We start from the raw sequence: 19,406 nt of genomic DNA, 5'->3' as shown, positions 1-19,406 counted from the left end.
ATTCTTGATAAGTTGAAAAGTATTTGTGTAAATAATTATTTTCTACAGGTGCCGATATGACCAATAATCAAAAGGCTCAGGGTTGCATACTCATACATAAAGTTCTTCAGATAAGAAAATTTTTGAATAATTACACAGGTATTTTAGGAAATTTTCATCACAGCAAGTTTTTTTCTTCACATTTTAAAGAAAACAAAATTGATTTATCACATTTGGGTCTCAAAGAACGAAAATTATAATATAGTGGTGCAAAAATGATCAATTTCATTTTTTTTTTTTTCTAAAGGCATTTTATTTTTTTACTAGTATCTACTTAAAAAGTACAAAAACAATCCCAAATCAAATATTTGTTATCAATAATATGGAATTAAACCACCATATTGGCTTTCTTTTGATGATTCTATGAAAACCCCCCATCACTCAGGGGGCAATCTAGTATCCTATTAGGATCAAATTATCTGATCTAATGAATAAAAGACTGCACCCTGAGCCTTATTAGAACTAAGTAAACATTGTCAGCATCTAGAAATTCTCACCTAAACTATCAAAAGGACCAAAACATATAAATAGTAGCCCTTTTGAGACTAAAATCATACCAAATTTTGTTGCGGAACCATACAAGAAGAAGATTCAAATATGTTTACTGATGGTAATACTCCACACAACAAAGGCAAAACTGGTCTAGCAGGAAGCCACAAGGTTAGTAATCCTGGATGGTTCAAGAAAGGTCATACTCCATGGTCGAAAGTCTCGTTTTTGAGAATGCAGTTTTATCAGATGAAGAAGAGTCAGAAGCTTACATCCGAATGAATCTGCAAGATCACCAACAAGACGACATCAAAGCTGATTCTGTATCCAGGACTGACAGCTCACAGGTGGTAAAAGAAGATGGAAGTGGTGTGATTAAATCCAGTATGATCCTGCAGCCACGGTTCCTGAAAGCAGACAAAGAAAAGGTGACATCAAATAATTCTCATATTATTGAGAGTGAAAAGATGTTTGACATGTTCAACTTGGCGTACCAACAGCACAGGGAAACACCAAAAACTTGCAAGAGGCCATGGATGGAGCCACATAGTGACAGAAAATGGGGTGCCTGTATCATGTACAGAGTTCGGTGTGCAAACTGTTGGTTTGCGACTCCAACACTAGCAAAGTTGTACTCAGAAGTTGAAAACAACAAGCCAGGGCCAAATCCAGCCGGTACTAACATTGCACTAGTTTCAGCAGGACTAGATAGTCCAATAGGAAGCACCAAGACCCAGGAGATTTTAGCGCGTGTAAGTGTTCCACCTCCATGCAAGAGTGGTATGCAGAGAAACACCGACCGAAGTTATGGTAAAGCAGAACAAGGACGACATGAAAGATAAGGTTGAACAAGTGAAGGCATACAACAAAAAGAAGGGACAACCAGAAAATGTGATAGATGTGACCGTAGATGGCAGGTACCCAACTGCAACAAGGTCCAGCAGGAAGAAACCAGGGTTAAATGCATCACAGGCACAGATGCTTACGATTGAACAAAATACTCCATGGAAGTTTGTAGTCACAGCATCTTCACTAAACCAGCTACATTGGAAGGGAGCTTGGCTCAGAGGAAAGGGATTTGATGCAGAGTGCCCAGGCCATGAAGGCTGTATTGCTACCCTTCATAGAACTATACCAATATCAGAATATGCCATGGGAAAAGAAATTGGAAATCAGCTTGCACTGCAAGGTATGCTTATCCGTTATGCCACAACAGATGGAGATGCACGTTCCGCTAAAGGAGTAGAAGATGCAATACATGTACTGTATCCCATCTGGGAAGTGCAGAGACTGGCTGACCCAGTACATCTAAGCCAACATCAATTCCGAGCGGGAATGTGAGCTGAGTTTAGTGAGACCATGTTTCATGCACAAACTAAAGAAGAGAACAAAGACTTGAAGAAAATGTTTAGCCTGGACTTGAAGTGTCGCAGTTCCATGATACTGAACCAGTTAATGAATGAATATAACAAGGACACAGAAAAAGTATGTAAAAAATTACCTACCATCCTTTCAACTACAGTCCAGTGTTATGGTGGAGACTGTTCATCTTGCCTTAAGGAGTCTGTGGTATGCAAAGGTACAGTCAGTGATAACTGGTGGACCAGATCTTTTACCTCAGCACTTACAACATCACTATGCTGAAAATAGATGAAATTGATGAAATTATACTGCTAGAACTACTGAAAATGATACTTAGTGAGGAAGCAGTCAGTAGCATGAGAATGTTCCATACAACAAATAAAAATGAAGGAGTTCTTAAGGGTAATTAAAGAAATATTCAGTATTGTATACCCATCACAATCCAGAATTTACATGAGAAAATGCCAACATCTTTCTTTGGAATGCATGAAATATATACCACACATACAGTATGTATGTTACCACTTCCATTATTAGTTTTTGACCAGTATTATTTAAGTAATCTTATTAATTTTGCAGACTGGACAATAACAGTCTGCAACTCACCATTCATTATCTTTGATTATCTTTGTGGGTACAATTATACTCTCAAAACCTCAATGTTTACAAGTAAAAAAATCACCATTTCTGTATACTGCAACCCATACCTTAAAAAGAATGAATGTATGAAATTAAATTGTTGGGTTTCACTATGTAATGAAGTACTGAGAAACTGCCATTCAGTATTTGACTGTCATGGAGAATTTGTCGAGAAATTTATGTTACTTAAATTACAAATCACCAATTTATTATTTCTGAAGCCAAAATGCATTTGTCCATAATAATCAATGATTAACAAGCGCCGCGAGCTCTACGGTTATTAGGCTAAAAACCACTAATTCCACTTCCCATAAGCTTCTATGCTAATTTCACAATATTCAATGGCTTCTCTGGACTTTACCTTAACTTTAACCTGCAGATGACTATATATCAGCATGATTCTACATATGTCAGCTCACAATCCTCAGAATGGCATGTGGGGTTAGCAGACTTGCAGTGCAGTACTGGTCACCGGAAGTGAAGGGTCTATAAATAGCATGGGAAATCCCAGTGTTTTCACAAGATAGGGGTATATTTAAAAATCATTATGGAGATTAGGCTTCACATCACAAGAAGCAAAATGCACCTATAAAATGTACAGAAATGTTTTTCCTTTCAGAAACTGTTTAATTTTTTTAAAATAAGATGAGAACTTTTTTCACAGCACTATGAGGAACAGGGGTAATTTCTGCGTAGGACTATTTTTGCGTACGTTCCAAATGCTCATTGGTTGAATTGGTGGTCTGTAACCTAAATTATTATGTGTACTTTCTAAATTTCCCTTAAGGTTCCCCAATACACTAACAAAAAAAAATCATGTCCCAAAAGTAACAAAAAGTGACTGTCCTTACGGCAAAAATACGTCATTTCCTTCAATCAAACAAATAAGAAAATATGGGTTAAGATTATGTGTCAGTAGAAATAAATTCATCTATTCTGATAGTTTTCATGTCTTTTTCTAATTTGTTTTAATTATTTAAAGAAGTGAATGCTATGTTTATAAAAACTTCGGGAAACACAAGGATGTACGTACGTGTATCTCCCCTGTTCCGCTGTTGTTGTTTTCAAGAACCTAACCCGCCTCGGAAAAAATATAACTCCGATTATATTATCAATATCGCTGCATAGCCTTTCTAAGATAGGAAAGGCAATAATTTTCTTGTTTGGAATTTGCAGCTGTCATCTGAACTTTGTTTATGTCAAATGTAAAATATTCCCACCATACATGGAGAACTGTAATATTTCCGGTATTTGTTCAGATTGAAACTAAAATTGATGTTGTTAGATATGCCCTAAAGGGATAAAAAATGTAAAGTATTGCAAAGTGCTGTAAAGTTATTGACCATTTTGTGAGTGAGGGGAAAGGTGGGTATGGGGTTGGAATTTTTTGTTTTTTTTTGGGGGGGAATGTTCAAGTTACTCATTTATTGAAAAAAAATCCCCCATATATTAACAAGACAGTTTTTTTTTCAAATAGAGATATTGATTTTGCTTGCTGCTTAAATGTTAATAAAAATATTGAACTTGCGAAGCAAACATTTTCATCGGGTCGACCCCCCCCCAAAAAAAAAAAATCATTGTAACGTCCTTTAATATTTTTACGAGTCTCGCACAGACGGTACATATATGGTAAAGCTCACGGTGCTCGCTGATTTAGGCAATGCCTACCCAATATTAGAATTTGAATTTGATTTTGTGAAAAACTTCATGAACTTGACGAAGTTCGGGCGTGCTATAAATTAACCTGTGTACAGACTACAGTAACCGTGTGCGGATTTAATTTGTTGACACCTCTGTCAGAATTCCGCTTCAAGCATCATGGTAATATTGTCGTTGTATGTTTCTCTTCTTGGTATATAACTTCGCTTCTTCTCCGACAGATACCTACCAAGATGTCATTGTTTTCTCGTTGCACTTCTTTTTCAAGCATTCCGCCGTTGATCGTATTCACATACGGGCATTTTCGAGATTAAATCGTAAATTTAAAATGAAACTGAATTAAAATAGTTTGAAGAAAGTATTTCTTTGAATGATTTAATCAAAAAAACAATTTAAGAAATTATTTCTCAAGTGAAGTATTATTTAAAAGATATCATTTTAATGTCGACGAAGTCCTTTACGTAGCTCGATTTTGATTGGCAGACATATCCGGTCCTACTTAAATAAGACTGCATACGCCTGTGGGAGAAAAGCATACGCCTGTAGCATTAATATTGTGTTTTATGTGGAAATAATATTATATTAGCTTAGTAAGTTGTATTTTGTTCAAATAAATTATCTTTCAGCAAATTATTTGTTGATGCGAAGTAGAACTAGCCGATGTAAATAACGATCTGATAGGCGTTCGACATTCGTGATTGCGCATGCGTAATTGTGTATTGAAATAAAACATGTGGACATGTGGTTTACAAAGTTGACAAAAAACAAGCCGCCATGACACATGCATAATGCACACACTTCGATCATTTGAACTAGGAAAAAAAACGAGAAATAATTGATGATAAAAGTCGACATGTTTGTTTATTAAACAACATTCTGACCTTTGAAATGTCGACAAGACGAGTTTTAACCAATTATTCTGACTTATTTTGAGAAAAAAACTAGGAATCGGGTGTACCCTATGAGCTTCCATAACTAATCGTGTGTAATCTGGTTATACCAGGAAGTAAAAAGATAACATTCCATACTAAACCAACAGGGCGTTTTCCTCGCTAACGTTCAAATAAGTTAACTTTGTGTTAATTGGGAATACTGACCAGTAAAGAGTAAGATTTACTTTTCCATTCAGCATTTACTTCAGTTCATTGTACCGTCTTCTTATATTGTCCGTATTTTATTATTTCATAATTGTTGATAAATATGTCAAGGGTCAAACTTTAAGACTTAGACTAGTTTGTTTGTTTTTTGAAAACAGAATGAGGTCTGTCACATACAGTGTACACTCGTTAAATTCATGTATAACAATTATTTAATACATATATATTCAAGTACCAATCCACGTAGAATTCAGACACTGTCAATGGTAGACGTGATTCATGGTGTAGAATCAAAGTACTCATGTGCTGAATCAATCTTTATCGATCGTTTTATCGTCTCAAATATTCGTCGTATTGCAAAAATATGGAATAAATGGGGAAGTACGGGAATCGAATTCAAACGTATCTTAACATAAGCTTATTGTTATAAATGGTTAATATTAAATTCATCGTTCTATTTTTCTTAAATTCACCATTCTGATTATGAAAGATATTTAAAAATACACACACTAAAATGCATTATCATGCATCATAGTAGCGTGCCAGTTTGCCCAATGTTCAGGTTCGATATTGGTTTACATGGAACACTTCGATATAGCCCATAATTGAACTACAAACTACTAGTTGACCATTCCCAGTTTTTAAATTTTCAGGTCGAAATTCAGTTTATCGACCTCCAGGTCGAAACTGTCTGTTCAATAATTCAAATTTAAGGAGGTAGATATAGGCCTCAAGGCCTGCATAAGACAGTTTTCCCAATTAGTATTCGGCATTCCTTTTATTATTCCTTTTCTATGATTGAAGACTATTTACAATCTCGCTGGGTTTTCATTTCTAGTTAAACATCAAATGGTTTATTATGCATTTAAAAATGAATAGGTAACTTGAATGTAGTCGTATGTAGTTCCCTTTTTCCCTTTAAATGTGGCTATTGTTAACTTATTCATTATTCTTATGTACGTTTAACTGAGCCACTTCACAACGTATATTATTTTCAAATAGTTTTTCCTTCCTACCCAAAACACAATTAATTGTTTGAACGGAGCGTCAGCGACCTACATAAATGTATGTAGAATGCAAGACCAGAACTATGAATGGCTAAAATATTTTGACGGAAGTAGACGATTGCACAAGTGCTCCGTCCATCATTGGCATAGCCTAAAATCCTATTAATTATAATGATTATTGGGACATGTTTCAATTTCTATATTAAAATAATGGATCTGGTTTGATTGGTTCTGTTATATTTCATTTCTTTCGATTTCGTTCTTCGTTTCGTTTGATGTTATATTGAGTTCGTTTCGGACTTTACAGGTACTTCTGATACTCTGTATTATGATTGAACCAGGAAGCTTTAACACAAACTGCAACAAGTAGCTATCTTACCGTGACTCAATGTCGCATTGTTTGGCAAACTATAACAAAATGTTTCCTATAGAAATTTATACTTAATTAGTGACAAGAGGTGTCAAGTGGGGACAAGAAAGGTCAAGAATTCGAGAAATTAAAGCGACAATTTTTTTTTTCATTTATAGGCAAAATAAAGTGACATAGGAAAAAATGAGATAATTATTGAAAAAATGAGTTAATTATTTTTAGGAAAATTTAGGAAAAAACGGAAGTCAACTGATACAAATTTAAAATTAAAAAAAAACATCTTTTCAATTTGACCAATGAACCGTTTGAACAAATTAGATACTACAATTCATAAAGAAATACATCGATATATATTAGATTTGATTTGATGTGTTTTCAAATTGATAAAAGTATGGAAACATGCTTTATGTGAAATAACAAAAAGGAAATTATTTGGAAACAATATTAAGTAGTATAGTATGATTAAAAGAAAGGGTGATTTTTTTCTTTAAAGAAAAATATAGCAACATGCATTGTTATAGAAGAACTTAGTTCAAAATATATTATAGAATAGGTTATTATCTAGAGAGATATGAAAACTTGAAAAAATAATACCAAGATTAGCAATATGCCTTATTCTAAAAAAATGGGTGTATTGGTATGTCGTAAATTGTGTGGTCGGAGCTGAGAGGTCGAGGGCATGGCATGGCTCCTCGAGATGTCGACTGCCTCCCCCTCCGACACGTTTTTATGGACAGTCACTATAGTTTTCTTTTCGAGTGACATTTTGGTGTTTGGGGAAAACTAGTTAATGGTAGAGTCTGGTGGAGCGGTGGTGGTATTTTCTTGCTGTGACTCTGGCATACGTTTATTTTTGTTTTGTGTCCGTGGCCCATCGGACACTGCATGCTTTCGAGGCTGGCCTGGTAAATGAAGATATCAACTTTTTACTCTTTATTGTCCTAAACGTACACAGTGATACCAGGGCTGGGTTGAGCTCCCTTAAAAAACCCAGTATCACGTGCTGTCGGACCTGTCTTTATTCACCAAAGCAATCTCTTAATTTTATTTAATGACCAAATATGAATATTCATAACGCCTGAGTATATGAGACGTTTGGTTTTGTAAGATTACGTTTACTCAAACTTACTTTATCTTTCATGTCTAATATTGTTTTAATGTATTTATACTTAAACAATGGAAACTATTACCTAAAGCATTAAATACATTTTACCAATCTCTATAAAGTGTCAGTTGTTTACAAAACTTATTAGTAAGACAATTAAGCAAGTACCAAACCTATTTATTCTCCTGTCACAGATTATGTATTATTCAATATTACAAATATTTCTTTCTTTCGGCTAAATTTACAAATACATCAAGACATTATCAATTTACTTAAGCTAAAATGCAATTTTATTTATTTTTGATTTATTGCAGAATCATATAGAATTCTACTGCATCACAGTATATATACATATATATTTATTCGCAAGCCACTGATACAAGGCGCATAGTTGTAATTAGTATTACCGGTAACTCGACATTGTGTTAAATTTCTGACAACCTTGTTTTTTTTTTTTTTTTTTTTTTTAATATTTTCTTGTTTATATGTTAGCATTTAAATTTCATAAATAATTCCCTCTCACTGTTATCTTCATTATATCTTTTTATATTCAATGAATTTTGATGACATATTTCGAATTCAGTAGTCACGGCCTTTGGGAATATCAATGGATCAACAGCAGGATATTTTTGTGTGATCATGACAAACATAATTTAACTTTAAAGCGCAGCTGTTTATATATTTTCCTTAATGAAAGAAAAAAATATGGCAAAATGCATTGTTATAGAAGAAATTAGTTCAAAATATATGATAAAATGGGTTATTATCTAGAGAGATATGAAAACTGCAAAAATAATACCAAGTTCAGCAATATGCCTTATTCTAAAAAATGAGAGATGAATCTTTATAACATATTTTGAAGTCAGTTTTCCGGTAATTTTATTGATTTAACTCTTTCTTTTTTTTTTAATTATTTTTCTTTAATGAAAAAAAATCTTCATGAGGCTACTATCATTTTGGAAATATTTCAAACAACCTTTTATCTTCACATGTTTACCTGAAAAATATTCTTTTCCTGGTTTTTAAAAACAATATTTTCCTTTTTTGTTTTGTTTTGTTTTGTTTTGTTTTGTTTGTTTGTTTGTTTTTTTTTTTTGCTTTAAATCAAACACATAAATAAACAATTGTATGTCTTTGTTTAAATGAAAACAAAATTTCCTTTGCGCTATTCCCCTTGTTGTTTCTTGTCGCTTTTTGTCACTTCTTGTCGTCAATTAGTGAGACTCGCTGACTGACGTCATCATTGAAACAGAAACTCCGCGTCTGTCTGAAAGGCACAGAACCACCGCCAATTTAAACCCCTGAGTGTGTTGCATGTCTGTAAGTCATACAAACATATTGTCCCTCAATAACTGTGTTGATTTTCAAACTTGATATATACGGTTGTGCCAAATTAAGACATGACAGTAACCTTTTGGGATTCGGTGCAGGAGATATATTTTTGTTTTGACCACCACCGATCTCGAAAGGGATTAGACATGCCAGTACTTAAATTTGAGATTTCTGAGAGGTTTAACCTTACTCCTACAACGTAAGAAGTTTGAATTCCGTTTCCTCATACCCCAACTCTTCGGATGGCGCCAAGTCAGAAAATGGCTTGCCAGATAGCCTCTGGCATTGCTGGAGTAGGTTTAACCTGTGTAATCACAACTTTGGATTTTTTTTAACGGAAAACAAGGGCTTAATATACATGTACGCACAGTCATTTGAATATTAGTGACAAATAGCAAGAAAAGAGTCAAATATTGCTATTTGTCGCTACAATTCAAACAACTGATGTACGTATCTGCAAAGTCAGGTCAAGAGGCTTGGTGTTTTGACCACTTCGCTCCATGAGAGTTAACCCACTGTATGAATAGTAATTAAGGGAAGCAAGGTCCTAGCGGAAATCAAAAGAAAGTAATACAGTGATAAAGACAATACATGGAAAACACATACCAAAAAAAAAAAAACATGAAGTACATGTAAATAAAATAATACATACAAAGTAGGTTAAGCGTCCTCTGCTTTCTAGAAACACCCGCTGAATTGCTCAGAAAAAGACAAGTCCAGGGTAGAGAAAAGAGGAAAGGTTTATATAAACTCATTCTAAAGTCGATAAAAAGAATTTGGTAACAAGCTTAATTCACCACCATCGAAACAAAACAAATAACCCCAGTGCCAAATCACAAAATAATAGTTCAAGCTACATTTCGCGGCTCAGCTGTATGTAACTGATTTTAACCTGAGTCCCGTGTAATCATAACTGGATTACTTTTTAAAACGAAGAACAGGGGCTTGATATACATGTATGTAACCAAAGTCAGGTCTAGAGGATAATGTAACCTCCTACACTACGCTCCGTGATGGGTAACACACTGTATGTAAGGTCTAAACTCATTCAAAAGTCGATAAAAAAAAAATGGCAATAAGATTAATCCCTTTACGGATTTGACGCTGGAGATATATTTTTTTTTACCACCACCGTCAAAACAAAAAATATCCCAAGTGCCAAATCTCAAAAGGGATTATACTAAGCTATACAATTTTAAGAAGTGAAAAAAACAATAAATCCTATAGTTCTCTGTTTATTTATATTACAGAAAAATGGCATCTGAAAGCTGCAGCATCTGCCTGTTACTAGAAAAGACCAGCACCCCTGAAGTATGGTGTCCACAATGTGAGGATTCCCTTTGTTCAACATGTAGTGAGCAACACAGAGTACAAAAAACAACAAGGGACCACAGCACCATATCTTATGAGGATTACCTAAAATTACCATCTTTTATCCACAAAATTCAACTCAACTGTGAAGAACACAAGCAAAAATATCAATTTTACTGTAGGTCTCACGATTGCCCTATTTGCAAAAAGTGTTTGCTGAAGTCACATAAAAAATGTGATGACACCCTAGATATAGATGATGTCATCCATAAAGTAAAATCTTCAGCAGTTTTTGAAGATATTTGGAGAGATATAAAATCAACTCAAGAAATCTTTGTAAAGGCGATCCGTCAAAGGGAAGAAAATATCAAAAACCTACAGGACAAAAAGGAAAAACTATCAACAGAGGTTAAAAAGAGAACACAAAATCTTATTGATCAAATAAAGAAACTAGAAAACAAAACACTATCAGAGTTAGAGTCAGTTGTAAATGAAAATGTAAATGAAATTAAAGCCACCACAAAAATCCTGGAATCAAATAAAAGTAAACTTGGTGAATTATTGGAACAGGAGGAACTCATTAAGAACCACGCATCAAATTTCGAAACATTCATAGCAACAAAACAAATGGAGAGAGAAGTCCAAGAATCAGAAGAAATCTTACACAAATTATCTGAAAAAGGAGCCATGGATAATACAGACATAGAAATGAATGAAAACATCACAGCAGACGACACAATTTTTGGAATAAAAACTCTGTGTGACATTAAAGTATCAAAAGAAAAAAAAACAACCTCCATAGATATAAACAAACCAAACATGGGTCAGGCAGAGGTGAAGACAAGATTCCCCAGACAACTGACACTTAAACAACAGTTTACAGTAAATCAAGGTTGGTGTTATGGTTGTTGTATGCTGCCTAATGGACTCCTGGTGTTGACTGATTATAACCATGGTGTAGTAAACATACTACACAGTAATGGTCAACACAAATCATCAGTCAGATTTAATGGAGGAAGAGGAGCAGTATACGATGTAACAGTCATCAATGAGAACCATGTTGCTGTTTCTAATCCTCACCCAGAAACAATCTCCATCATAGATGTAGACAGGAGTAAAATCATTAAAACACTTCAGATAAAGAGTAAAGTCTATGGAATTACACATAGTGATGGACATTTATACTTCTGTGTACCTCAGGTAGGAATCCAAAAAATTAATATAGATACAGAAAAAATAGACAAACTCCATGATGACCAGACTGTTAGTAGTAATTCATATATAGACACAGATGGCAACAGAATATGTTATACCTGTCCTCGGAACAACAACAACAACACAGTTACTGTCCTGGATTCTGATCTCAGAGTTATCTTTACATTCAAGGATCACAATACAATGTCAGAGCCTCGTGGAATATCAATGGATGAACAGCAGAATTTATTTGTGTGTGATTATAAGAAACATAATTTATTACTAATTTCAAGGGATGGAGATAAACATGAAGTTGTAGTCAGTGGAGGTGATGGGTTGTGTAACCCTCTGTGTGTACATTATGATAAAGTGACCCATCTCCTCACTGTTGTTGATTGGAAGGTGGTCAGGATATTTACTGTATATTGACTTTTGATGGAGAACCAAAACTGAGATAAACAAATTATTGAGATTAATTCAATTTCAAGGTAAGAAAACATGTTTTATTTTTTATATGTATACTCGAATTCACCTGTGCCTGTTTGCATTTTGTTTAATTATCTTTTAAATTACTCATAAGTTCTTTTAAAAAAAAATGCCATTTTATTCATGTCGTTCTGTACTACAACTTTCATACAATTATTTTTCGTTCTTACCTCCGAGATCGAAATATTTCCATATTTATTTTTGATGAGAATGTTGCATTGAGCGTATTGTTTATCCGCCATCTTGTTTCTATTGATATTTTGAAATGTTCCCTATTATATCACAATTGAAGAAATGAAATAGCATGATTTCCCGCCACATGTCTGGTTCCCTGCCAATTGAATACTGTATGTGGTAAGTAGGTACCAGTTGTAACATTTTCATTTCATTTCGGAACTTCGGGTTTTTCTTTCATTAAATGTAAATAGCAGAAATATGATATAATTTAACAAAATAAAAACAGGCTGAGGTGAATTCGAGTATATAAGGTTTGTTTTTCTAAAGTAATTTTAATAATATCAGACATTTCCACCTTTTTTTTAATTGTCAGACATAAATAAACATACATCTGTTCATATGATAATTAACTTGATTAAAAGAAAAGAAACATGATTTAATTTTTGGACGTTATTTTCAAAAATCTTAACAATATTTGAAAGAACTTTCTACTTTTATCTTGGCATAAAATTACAAAAATATGATAATTATTAACTTATTAAAAATCTTTCAAATAGTACAGAAATTTCATATTGAGTACAGTGTAAAATAAATTTAATTTATATTTTTTTATCAATCAGTGTTGGCCTTCATCAAGATTGTCAAATACATGTACATGTATCTACATGTAGATGTGTCATCATTGAAAATAATTTTTGCCTTTTGTTGTATATATTTGCATTTTCATGTTTCTAAATAAATGAAATTTTCTCGTTTGTAAACTGAAAATAATTAAGATTAAAAATTTTAATACTAGTATTACTTTGTGTAAATATCTAACACCATTACAAGTTACAACATCAAAATATGAATGTGGTAAAAATTAAGTACATGTACTGTATTACTGATTTATTCATACCCAGTATTTAGATGTAGGCCTTTAAAAATAACTTTCCTTAAAACAATAATTATAAAAGTACAGTCATGTAATGTACATGTAGCATTTTTTTAGTCATGGTTTGAATTAATTTAATAGATTTTTTTTTTGGCAACATGTGATATCCTTATAAGTCTTCATTGCTTCCACTAAAATGAACATATTTTTTTTAAATGGTTGATTTATTTCAGAACTTTTATTGGTTTTTTTTCTTGAAATATCAGTTACATGTATATTATTGAAAGATACTACTAAGGACATTAAATTACCCACAACAGTGATTACATGTACTTGCAACTTCAATAATTAAAAGAAATACATGTATCTCCAATTTATAGATTCACATGTAGGTACATGTACATCTACATGTATAAATGTTGATTTTTAAGTCAGTTGTTGTAAATATATATGTACATGTATGTGTATTTGATTTTATATATTTAGCACTAACAGGGGCGGATGGAGAAATTATGAAAAAGGGGAGGGGTGCCAGGTTATTATCTGCTCATTAAGGTCCATAGATTACAAAAATTGATAATTATTTTGTGTGTGTGTGTGGGGGGGGGGGGGGTTACACCTTGAACCCCTGGATCTGCCACTGTAATTATGTTAACACCTATACCTGTATTTTATAATTAGTTCAAATCTAATGAATGATTCATGTGAGGAACAATGCCAGTTCATATTTTTATGACTAATAAGATTATTACATGTATATGTACTTTGAATGGTGCATTTAGAATGATTTGGTTTTTTTTTCTCTTGATAGACTAAGAAAATATTAATTTATTTAAAAAATTCAGATATAAAGATAAATAAAATATGTTTAATCTATAATGATTTAATTTATCAGAAATCTTTAAAACAATATCAGAAATTATCTTTTTTTTTTCTAAGAAATGTTTTTCAGAAACATGTTTTAATTTATTGACTTAATTATCTTTAATAACTTTTTACTTTTTTATTTACATAAATGTAATACATTTTGCAATTAACTTAATTAAAAATATTTAAAAGAAATAATACAAAATTAGTTTATATAGTAAAATGATTGATTTTTTTTGGAAATTATTTCATATTTTTTTATTAATAAGTCTTGGTCTTCATCAAGTTTTTCAAATACATGTATCTAGATGTGTCATCAGTGAAAATCTGTTCACCTCATTGTTGTTGTACATGTATATAGTTGTATTTATCATTTTCATGTTTCTATCTTTGATTTAGTCATACTCAAATGATTTAAGAAATATTTATTTGTTATTTGTCATGAATATCATATATACATGTACATGTATATTCTTTGAAAAGACTCTTTAAAACAATGAACATTTTAGGCACTGTAAACAAATAGTTATAACTTATTGTAGTTATAAATATTATGAATACATGTACATGTATGTATCCTTTTACTGACTATTTATAAAAACAATACTTTAAAAAAATTAAAATGAAACTGTAAAAGAAGTAGTTATGTAAAAACATGTACTATACTTTATTTTTATTTTTGTCCAGGATTTGAATTGTTTTACAAGATATTTCACCTTCAACTTTGACAACTTGTGATATCCTTGTACATGTACATGCAAGTCAAATTTTTTTTTTTTTAAATCTAAATACATTTCTTCATGTACTGTGCATTTATAAATCCTTCTGAAGTTACATGTATATTCATTTTTTTTCTTGACATTTGAAATATTTTTGACTTTAAGTAAATAAACTGAAAATTATTTTCACTAATTGTAAATACATGGAGATTTCTTCAATACTTACCATGTGTACAGTACATCATCTACGTTTAAATGTAATTTTTATCAGTATATAAATGTACATGGCATGAGTAGAATGCACATTTATTTATTTACAATATTTGTTATTTTTTATTTTTAATTTTTTTTTGTAAATATTATGTTTCGTTTTCGTGTGTATGTACAATGTACTTGCAGAGTTGGATTGAAAAATTTTAAAAAAAAAAGGGGGGGTCCCCCAAGAGCACTCAGGTCATTATTTGCTCATTGATATTTTGAATGAAGATACATGTAAGACAAATTTTCCATCACCCCATGAACCCCCTGGATACCCATTGTAAATATGTTTACATCAATTATTTATAGTTCAATTCCACCCAATTTAATAGGAAATCTCAAGTGACTTGTTAACAAGGCTTTTTCCTGAGATGAATAAACCCAGTTTTTATTATAGAACTAATGAGGCCTAGCCATATGGAATTACATGTTCATGTACATTGAATGGTAGAATGATTTGGAATTTATCTTCTGATACACTAGGAACAATATTCGTGTATCTACATGTAGATGACCAAGGCATGGTGGAAGTTGGTTTTAAACACTTAGTGAATTTGGATTTTCCGATAATGGACGAATCCAACATATTTTATCATGATCAATATGGATATTAATGACATACCTAATATTTAATGTCCATCAAAAATGTGACACATTCCAATAGAGTCTGTGGAATATGTATTCATCTTCAGGACACAGTAAACATGAACTATTTAAAGATTGCGTATAGTTCAAGAGACTTTGCTGATTTACAGAGTCTTCAATTATGTGCTCTGCCAATATGGATTATCGCATGAAAGGCAAACTATTCGGATTCTTTTTTTAAGATGCAATTATTTTTTCTAGTGAGAACTTCCGTTTATGCAGAAATAAGCTATCAAAGGTTTTTCATGTATTATACTTTGTGTCTTGATTATTTGTTTGAACTTGCACTTCAGCATGTTGAAGAGTGAAGTTAATAACACTTATAAAATACTGGTACATGTAGTGTTCATTTGTAATTATTCATTCAGTTGTAGAGATTTCCAAATTTAAAAACATTATTGGTAATTGGCTAAATTGGAAAACATTGTTATGAGGCCAAAAAAAATTATATGTCAATATTACTTGTTTTTTATTTTAACACCACACCACAGTGCACTTTAAAAGCATATAATTTTGGTAAGGTGAGTTATAATCTTAATGAAATGCACATAAAATGAACATTTCAAGGGCAGCTAATTCTGTCAAAAATTTATTTTTTCTTACATTCTCTTAAAAAATTATTCTGAACAAATCTATTGATGTAGAGATCAAAGTATAATCTTTTCAAATAAAGAAAGTATCCTTGAGTAAAATTATCCTGTCATATTTTAGGGTTATGGACATGCATTTTTCCTGATTTAAAACTTACACTTAATTATTTAGTATCAACAGAGATGCAGTCCAATTCTTAAGTATATTGTATTACATTGTACAGGTAGTTCTAAGGGAGATAATCCATTTTGATTCCATGTCAATGCTGTCCATCATTCATCAGTAGTAAAATTTTGTTTCTGTGAACAAACGAGTTTGAATCATCAAGATTTTTTTCATAGTGGGGACTTTCATTGTTTTTTTTTTTTTTTTTGTTTATGTTTTTTTGTTTTGTTTTGTTCTTTTTTGTACACTTTATTACAATATTTTAACAACATTTACCACGTAATTTTTTTGTATTTTTTTTTAATGCTATAGAAGTTAAAGTTCTAAAGTTACTATTGCAATAACTTAATACATGTATGTCAATTTTGATCATGTGTAAATTAAATATGCTTTCAATTCAAAATTACTGTGAAACATTATCAAGCCATTGCAGTCCTCCATATTAGAAGAGAAGAGTTATTGTTCCTGAATTTTTTCAAGTATCCAGAATTTTACTTCTAATCCCAGCAAATTTGATATTTTTTTGTGTAAATTGTCATGTAATAGTATTCAGACTGCTAGTGTAAAAAAAATAATAAAACATATTTTACGAAAATCTCTTTTTGTTTGCCCTTAAGGGCTAGTTTTAATGTCCTGGCCTGCCTCTGGCCATTTTCTGAAGATGTTCCCATGAGGGGTTAATTTTGCGCATTTCCAACACAATGGTATGACGCAATGTTATCTCTTCTTGGCTTTAGCTCTAGTGTCAATGGAAGGGCTGTTAAAGTGTGGTCTTGTTGATGTTTTGTCAAGATGTGTCCAATTTATCGCTACCATATGATGATGATGTTTCATGCTTTCCTGATTTTATCTACTAAAGAGGTCATGTCTTCCTGATTGTGTCTACTAAGGAGATCCATGTTGGAGGCCTTATTAAAGAGGGTTCCTTTCAATTTCACTAGTATAACAACATTTTACACAAGAAAAGTTTGAAACAGATAATTTACTGCGGTGGAATAATGGTATCACGCTGTCGTTAGTTCGTTATTGTTGTCTGCCATCAAATAATGGTATCATGCTGTCGTCAGTTTCGTCATTGTCGCCTGCCGTTGAATAATGGTATTATGCTATAGTCAGTTTTGTCATTGTTGTCTGTGATGGAATTATGACATCATGCTATCGTCATTGTTGACTGCGGTGGAATAATGATATCATGCTATAGTCAGTTTCGTCATTGTTGTCTGTGGTGGAATAATGGTACTACGCTCTCATCAGTGTCGTCTGTGGTGGAATAATAGTATCACGCTTGTCGTCAGTTCATCATTGTTATCAGTATTTGAATAATGTAATGCTATCGTCATTGTTGATTGCGGTGGAATAATGGTACCATGCTGTCGTCATTATCGTCTGCGGTGAAATAATGGTATCATGCTTTAGTCAGTTTCATCATTGTTGTCTGTGGTGGAATAATGGTACCATGTTGTCGTCAGTACCTCTGTCGTCTGTGGTGGAATAATGGTATCGTGATGTCGTCAAGTTTCATCATTGTTGTCTGTGGTGGAATAATGGTTTAAACAATGGTCAGTTTCGTCATTGTCTGGTGGAATAATGGTACTACGCTTTCATCAGTGTCGTCATTGTCGTCTGTGATGGAGTAATGGTATCATGCTCTTGTCAGTTTCGTCATTGTTGTCTGCGGTGGAATAATGACATCATGCTATCGTCATTGTTGACTGCGGTGGAAAAATGATATCATGCTATAGTCAGTTTCATCATTGTTGACTGCAGTGGAATAATGGTATCATGCTGTCGTCAGTTGTCGTCTGTAGATTTTTCATGTTAGTATACATTGAGTGTATCAATTTTCATGAAATTAAACCACCAAAGAAAGCCTGGGATTGATTTTAGGGGTTTCAACTTGAACTAATTACGAATGAGGGATCAGAAACAAACATTTCCCTGTTTTGCAGATAATAGCTTGAGTAAAGATGAATAGATCTTATAAATGAGCCTCAAGGTGACATACCTATCCTCAAAAGAAAGGCTTTGATTGATTGTGGGGGTTGTGCTTATTGAGCAATAAAGGGCAAAACAGGGACTTTGGGATCAAGTTCCTTTCCTGGCTATTGATATTAAAATTGAGATCTGTATCAAGCTTGGAATGCACGTAAAATTTTGGCCCAACTGTTCATGATTAGACATCTGCATTCTAATCAAACATTGCCCTGCGAAGAATTTATTTTGCTTAATATGAAAGTAAGACACAGACCATTTTCTTTTTGAAGGGGCTCGGATTTAATGTTGAGTTAATTTTTGCCCACACACGAAAAGTATTTCTTTTTTTCAGCAGCAGCCGTAGTTAAAAATTGTATTTGAATATCTATATTGTTAAGGGATGGTGGAAATATTAAACAATATTAATTTTTTTTTTCAATCAATGACTGAGTAAAATACTTATGGCTCAAATTTGGAGTAATCTTATTTTTTCCATAACAAACCAAGCCTCCTCCTCAGTACAAAAAATGTTATATGCCTAACAATTGGTACAAGAAACAGATTAAAGGGAAATCTATTAGACTAAGAAGACATAATTATCAAAAGGGTGGTTCTAACCCTTATACCCCACATGGAACTATAGCGCGTGAGCTGAGATAGCACCCGTGCACACCCCCACCCTAATCAACTAAACTATGATTTTCAGGTACCCTTATACCTCCCATTTCCGAATCTTTTTGACACCAAGAGATAAACTGAAGCATTTTTTGTATTTTTTTGGCAAATTTTAATACCTCATTGAGGCAAAAATCAATTTTTTAATTTTTTTTTTCACTCAATTCTTCTTTCTTCTTTCTGTCAATGCCCGAGAAAAAAGAAGAGAAACAAGAGGCTCCCGGAAGCCTGAATCGCTCACCTGGTTAAATGTTGCCTTTCAAAGGCAATAAATTTTAACGAGAAGTTGTCCAACAATTTTGACTCAAGAATTCTTTGGTAGGACTTATCATAAGATCTTCTCAACAATTGAAAGTTTCTTTAAATCTATC

The 19,406-nt window shown here is 32.6% G+C and overlaps 1 protein-coding gene across 2 annotated transcripts; it reads left to right on the top strand.

Annotated features, from left to right (window-relative positions):
- The first annotated feature begins 5,164 nt into the window (after nucleotides 1-5,164).
- Nucleotides 5,165-16,981, top strand: LOC148596493 (uncharacterized). Of its 2 annotated transcripts, none has more exons than XM_088564481.1 (2): nucleotides 5,165-5,294; nucleotides 10,350-16,981. In XM_088564481.1, exon 2 carries the CDS (start codon nucleotides 10,354-10,356, stop codon nucleotides 12,031-12,033), a length of 1,680 nt encoding a protein of 559 aa, XP_088420607.1. In that variant the 5' UTR covers nucleotides 5,165-5,294; nucleotides 10,350-10,353; the 3' UTR covers nucleotides 12,034-16,981. The 2 variants fall into 2 exon arrangements, with proteins under 2 accessions (XP_088420607.1, XP_088420608.1); XM_088564482.1 differs by lacking the exon at nucleotides 5,165-5,294 and adding an exon at nucleotides 8,939-9,087.
- Nucleotides 16,982-19,406: the final 2,425 nt, after the last annotated feature.

The sequence above is a fragment of the Perna viridis genome, chromosome 15, assembly GCF_037379345.1.
Source record: "Perna viridis isolate PV_CMFRI_1.1 ecotype Kerala chromosome 15, ASM3737934v1, whole genome shotgun sequence".
NCBI classification, from domain to species: Eukaryota; Metazoa; Mollusca; class Bivalvia; order Mytilida; family Mytilidae; genus Perna; species Perna viridis.
Note: the sequence above shows the minus strand (reverse complement) of the source record. Positions and strands in the feature narration are given on the sequence as shown.